The sequence below is a fragment of the Harpegnathos saltator genome, unplaced genomic scaffold (genome assembly GCF_003227715.2).
Source record: "Harpegnathos saltator strain DR-91 unplaced genomic scaffold, Hsal_v8.6 scaffold293, whole genome shotgun sequence".
In the NCBI taxonomy this organism is placed as follows: domain Eukaryota; kingdom Metazoa; phylum Arthropoda; class Insecta; order Hymenoptera; family Formicidae; genus Harpegnathos; species Harpegnathos saltator.
Window position 1 is genome coordinate 240,001 of NW_020230087.1, and position 6,364 is coordinate 246,364.

General features: G+C 48.3%; 2 protein-coding genes across 6 annotated transcripts in view; one reads left to right on the forward strand and one right to left on the reverse strand.

Annotated features, from left to right (window-relative positions):
• The window catches only part of LOC105192703 (potassium voltage-gated channel protein Shaw), a 3,540-nt gene extending 730 nt beyond the window's left edge, over window positions 1-2,810 (reverse strand). For 3 of the 4 annotated variants that reach the window (XM_025299811.1, XM_025299810.1, XM_025299812.1), the window contains exons 1-3: window positions 1,708-2,810; window positions 1,035-1,463; window positions 296-583 (exon numbers count right to left, since the gene is read on the reverse strand). In XM_025299811.1, coding sequence (XP_025155596.1) covers window positions 296-583; window positions 1,035-1,463; window positions 1,708-2,004 — 1,014 coding nt within the window. In that variant the 5' untranslated portion in view covers window positions 2,005-2,810. The remainder of the gene's footprint in view (window positions 1-295; window positions 584-1,034; window positions 1,464-1,707) is intronic. The other variant, XM_011156999.3, reaches the window with a different exon arrangement.
• The window catches only part of LOC112588779 (uncharacterized), an 8,114-nt gene extending 4,937 nt beyond the window's left edge, over window positions 1-3,177 (forward strand). For both annotated transcript variants that reach the window (XM_025299813.1, XM_025299814.1), the window contains exon 2: window positions 2,930-3,177. In XM_025299813.1, coding sequence (XP_025155598.1) covers window positions 2,930-2,973 — 44 coding nt within the window. In that variant the 3' untranslated portion in view covers window positions 2,974-3,177. The remainder of the gene's footprint in view (window positions 1-2,929) is intronic.
• The last annotated feature ends 3,187 nt before the right edge of the window (window positions 3,178-6,364 follow it).

Here is a 6,364-nt window from a genome sequence, read left to right on the forward strand (position 1 = left end):
GCTCGGTGCGAGCTTCAGCGGCGAGAAGCCAAGCCCAGATTAGAACACCGAAGGATGAACCTCGAAAAAATGAGATCGCGCGCAGAATCGAATTTCTTGGTCGATTTATCTTGTTTTGACATTTATCTCCTCCCGCGGCGCGCGTTCCGCGTAACTTTCCTTGTAATTGTAATGAGACAAGAACTTACTTGTTCACCGCCGCGAAACCGTAACCGCGTATCGTAACAGCGTCCTTAAAATATTTACTTGCGCTGTGTAAGTCTCCGCTCGCGAAGCTGAAAGAAAGGCGATGTACCTGCAGACGCTCTGCATAAAATATGAGGCTGGCGAAGAGCACGATCCCCAGCACGAGGAAGAAGACCAACAAGGCCAGCTCTCTCGCGGACGCCTTGAACGTGTGAATGAGGATTCTAAGTCCGGGTGAGTGCCTCGTCAGTTTGAATAACCGTAGAACGCGCGCTATCGATAGGAGGTCCAGATAGAGGCTCGGCTCCGCCGAGAATTCCGTGTAGAAGCTCATCGTCGCCACGAGATCGATCACGTTCACCGGCGACATGGCGAAACGCTTCAGGCTAGGGCTGACCTGCAAGTACGTAATTTCACGATCATCCACAGCGCGCTAAATCAGGCTAACTCTTCAGCATATCGTCACAAGTTCAGCAGTGTAACTGCAAGTCGGAAATACCGAGCGTTGCGTTTACGTGTCGAGACGTGCGTAAACGAACGACGTTGCAAGGTACGCAACGGTGCAAGGTGTTCGTTTTGGATAATAATTTTCGCGTTGATCGTCTCGATCGGCGGATGAGACTCTTGATGAGACGCTTGACACGTCCGCTCGACCAGAGTCGCCGGACTCTGTCCATCCAAGCAAGTGGCTTTGTATTTTTTTTCTTTTTTTCTTTTTTTACGCAATTATGCAAAAAACACTCAGTTTGATGACGTGAACGCGGAAGAAGAGATGCGTGGCGACACTGGTGGCGAACGTGTTGAAACGTGTTCGACGAAGAAAGCGACAGTCACACGAGAGATCATACGAGACAGCGGAGCACAATCTCCACGGTGAACCAAGCGTTGCAGGCGTGCTCCAAGTAGAAGAACGCTCGATGAGGATCGGAATCGTTCGAGCGGTCCTCCTTCGAATCCCCCGGCGACGACTCCGCCGGCGCGTAACTCTTCACGCAGAAGCAGAGAACCGACAAGCAGGTGAAGAGCACCGACACGCAAGCTATGCTCTTGGCCGTCAATGATGCGTATGGCTCGTCGAAGAGGATCCAGACGCGAGATCGTAACCTTTGCCATCTCGTCAAGGTGCCGTTGTGGTACTCCTCTTCGAAGCCGAACGCCCGCGCGATTTCCGCGTCGCTCAGCTTCTCGCCCTCAACGCCCTCGAGCTTATCGAGAATTGCCAAGGTGGCTTGCGTGTCTCGGTGAACGCTGTAGGTGCTCCAACAGCACGGCTCTACCTGCGGTAGAAGTCAACTTAATCGAGGAGCTATTAAAGAACTTCATGGGCGATACGATCGACCTGTGCACCGATGAATTATGTCGAGTCGTTTCCACGTAGAGCGCGGATCGTTGAGGAGGGAGAGATAAAAGGAAATGGAAATGATCGGAGCGAGCGAGACCGCACCGAGTAGGTGAACGAAGAGAAGCAACGGTAAGGAAAGAGCACGAGCGAATGCGCGGCGTCGAGCCGACTGTACCAACCTGATTCGAGTCCAATCCCCAAAACTCCAGTTCCTGCTCGAAGAGCGGACCGCACACGTCCGCGGGATAGTGCAGCTTCCCGGTGCGATAATAATTGAGCACCTGCGCGAATACGCCCGGATGCCTGTCGTAGAAGTATTCGTTCAAAATCGGGTCGTAGTTCACCAAGGCTTCCGTTAACCGCGACAACCTCGTCGCCGGGATTTTCCTCAGGGTCGCCTTGTACGTCTCGTGTCGAACACCACCGACGTTTAGCGTCACCCGATCGTTCCACTTGTCGTCTCGGCATTTTTTCATCTCGCGCAATGTCTGCGCAAAATCTGCGGAAAACAGGACCTCTCCCGTTACGAGAGGAACTCCCGCCGAGCGGGAGTCTTCAGACAGCGGTCGAACGTAGCGTATTCGGCATCGATAAATTAACGGTAAGCGTCACGTCGTAGATAAAATGCAACCGTGCATCCGTCAATTTGATTACTCGTTGGGAAAATGTTTGCGTGTACCCGCGCGCAGATTTACGGAGATTTACGGAAATGAGGACGCGGTAACACCGCGAGCGAGAAAATTCCACGCGGTTACACGCTCAGCATCAGCGGAGCATCGCTCGGTGACTATTCGACGGTGGGCGCAACCATCAGGTTCGGTAAAAAAGGAGTGACCCACGCCACGTACGTGCTCTTTCCCGGTTCTATAAATTCGCGCGTGTTTATTTGCGTGGTCTGCAGCGCACACATTCGGAGTCCCGTTCAGTTTGGTAGGGTGTAAAGTCACGCGTACGACTCATAGCTTCATCGACATTCCGTGAAAACGTGACGGAAGAAGAGAGTGGAGTGGTTTTATTTTGGACCCGTTCGCGGGCCTCAATCGCGACGGAGACAGTGTCGTCTACAATAATTACTGCGATAGTACAGATCTGTCGTAGAAGTTAATCATGCGCATGCATTAATTTTTAAAGGACATAATATATTGTAAACAAAACTTTTTACATCAAGAGGATATTATGTGTGCGTTGATTCTCTCTTATGAAATATATTGATTGCCCATTCTTACAAAATATCTTACCCTCACCAACGAAAAATAAAAACTCGTGTTGCCAAATTGTCAGTACCGCAGTCACGTGTGAAGTAAATAATAATTTTGATCACATGATTAGACTCTTGAAGTAAAATCATTTGTAACACTGGGGACTGTCGGTACTTATGAAATCTGTTTTGATCTGTTCCAGATGTGCAGTTATCATCATACACGCGACCTCTCTGCAACTGTTGAAGAACTACGGTCATACATTGCACGCTGCTTTACTGAAGTATCGTTGGTTAATTTTTGCCAAGTTTTCAGCACAATATTGTTACAGCGTCGAAAAATCGCATGACACTTGTGCGTCAAACATTTTCGCTTCACAAATTACATAACATTGTGATATTTTTGTACATAGCTATTGTAGTGAAACACATACACACATGTACTTTTAAACTGGAAAATAAACATCTTTTTATTATTCACCGACCTTTTATTATTCCTTTCCAATTTATGTCCTTGATGAAACATACAATTCATCAAACATACAACATACTTGATATTAAAAAGTAAATAATTTTGTGCCACTTTCTCGTTTATTATATTCTCCTAATACAAATCCTCAAAATTGGAGAATTTTTCTATTTCGTAAATCACCAATTTTCACGTTTTGATATCAGGAGATAATGATCAAAGAGATAACTCGACTTTCTGGCGGGAAATTTAAAAATTTGCAGTTTCTCGATTTTGGCATTTTCGTATCAGGAGAACACAATGATCAAAGAGGGGTAACTCGACTTTCTGGCGAGAAATTTAAAAAGTTGCAATTTCTCGATTTTGGCATTTTCGTATCAGAAGAATTCATAGTGATCAAAGAGGTAACTCGGATTTCTGGCGGGAAATTTAAAAATCTGCAATTTCTCGGTTTTCACGTTTTGGTATCGGGAGAACATAATCAGCCAAGAGGTAACTCGAATTTCTGGCGGGAAATTAAAAAATTCGCAAATTTCGCTCAGTTTCCCAATTTTCACATTTTCGTATCGGGAGAATATAATCCGCAAAGAGGATTCACATGGAATATTTTGGATTCTTTGACGTTGTACTGTTAGGAACACATAATAAGGGGAATGGTAGTATAAATAAAAAGCTTGAATCAAGTTAAAAATCTTGTACTTTTGCTTATATTTTTATACAATAATATGATATAATGTAATCTAATGTAATATAATATAATATAATATAATATAATATAATAATATAATATAAATGTAATGTATGATGCGTTACTCTCCTATAATATATTCACAGTTGCAAGTTATTCACATCCATTTTTGAATACAACTGATTATAAATTTATATTAATGAACTGCTTGTTATTCCATTGTTCGAATGGAATAACATTCGTTATTTTCTATTATTCTATGACTATTTGTGAAATAATGGCGCATTAAAAGTAACGATCTAATGCAACCTGACTTGATTTAACCTAACGCCCTTTTTCAATAAAATTTAATACATTTCAATGCAAAGTAGTGCATCAGAATGTAATGCAACGAGAGAGACAACGTTACACAATCTATATACCTATTCTCTTTTGTAGTCGAGATAATGATCCTTAGTCTATCATTAAACTGCCGCTGGGCGTAAGTGCGCTTCTTGCTGGGGTAGCTGAGTTCCACCTTCTGCTGAATGCAGGGGTTACTCAGCTCGTGGGCGCAGTTATGAAGAAAGAGACCAAGACAGAGGACAAACTCAAGAGGAGGAAACGTCGATTGTCTGAAGACCGCGTCGACGAAAATATGCGGGATGTGTGTCCCTTGAACTTTAACAAGGTACAGCCAGCTCCACGACAAAGAGGCTGGATGGCTGGAAGGGCGCGCAGGAGCTCCATCTGGTCTTGACGTGACCGGTCACTCGTGTAGGCTCTCTCCTCACGTCGTGCTCGTAGGCGTCGGTACTTCCGCGCGCATGTACGCCGTGAAACGTGGGCGTCGCGGCTTTAAGGACAGCGTCCGTCAGTGACGTCATATTTGTTTCATTCCGCCGTGCCAGCACACGTCCGGCTTGTCTTTTCAGTATTGCAACTGTGTCATCTCGTTTATCTAGCTCCCTTCTCTCTACCCTTAGCGCGCCGCCGCCGCCGCTGCCGCCACCGCCGCCGCCGCCGCCGCCGCCGCCGCCGCCGCCGCCGCCGCCCTCATTCACCGTTCTCTCCGACACGCCAGTTGTACGAGCGTGTTTAACGCGTCGCCTTTTTATCATACCTCTTTAGCTAATGCTATTGTCCGTGTGTATACACACGTGCTCATGGCGGAACTGTTACTACCTTCATTTCCTGACTTACCTTTGATTCCGCGACGTTGTCATTACAGCCTGATTATCGTTCGGCTAATTGTTTTATCACCGAGAATGTCTCGTTGTCCGACTAGCTCTTCAGCAACGAGCTTGCCACGCGGCAATGGAACTTTGGTCGCGACTACTGTGGATTAACAAATAGCAAGAAACATATATGTACACACACAGCGAAATACAGAGAGGGGGAGAGAGAGAGAGGGGGGGAAGTGAGGGTAAAAGGAGAGAAACGCACAGTTGTGGATGCATCGCTACACAAACGGCATCAATTAATTAGGTCACAATTCCCCGCCAAGTAGGTCGCCTTCAACTGTCTTTGTCGAGACACGAAGAGCGGCAATCTCCACCCTGTACAATGATCCACCGGCTGCACGGGGCGAATTAGAGACTCGGCGCAGCCTTACCTTACCTGAAGATTTTACGATAGAACAAGCGCCAATGCTCCGAGCTACGACACCAGCCAAGACAACCCGGCCGGGACAATCGCGAGGGACTATAATCGGGAAAAGGACTATTTGCGAAGCACGTCGTGACCGCAGCGCGGGTGATTAAACGGTGATCCGGTTAAATATCAAGATATTAATACGCCCGATAACAAGCGTGCCGCGCGCGCTTTACAAAGCGAGTACACGCGTGTTGCGAATGTTACAAATACCCCCACCTCGGCCAGCGCGCCACTCGTCATCATCATCCCTCTTTTCCTCCCAACATTCACCGTCTCGATCGCACCCACGCTCTCTCACACACTCCCTCCATTCATCCCCCTCTATCCACATCCCGCCGGCGTTTCCTCCACCCGATTCTCTCGTTTCTCCCTGCTTCGCCACCCTCCCTATCGCGCGTCTCCCTTGCACCGGTTCGCGCAAGCCCCGGTCGCCTCTCACCGACTCACATGGACTCGTCATCCCTAGCGTCTCTCGCGAGGATCACCGAGACGCGTCGCCTCGATCGTATCCGCGTTTGCCAACGTTGTCGCGCGGTGGTGGTGGCGATTGTGATGGTGGTGGAGATGGTGGTGGTGGTGGTGGTGGTGGTGGTGGTGGTGGCAGTGGTGGTGGTGGTGATGGTGGTGGTGGTCGTTGTCGTCGTCGTCGTCGTCGTCATCGCCAGCGTCGTGCTCGCCGTTGTCGAGTGCTCTGGCGTTCCACGTTAGCAATCGCTGCCAGGAGTCTACCGACGACTGATTACCGCGAATCAAGGCGCGAGTGTCGTCGCGGACGGAGAGACACGTAGTCGGGCATCCTGCTGCGGCCCGGACTCTGCGTCGTGCCGCGCGCGCGGGAATGCGACC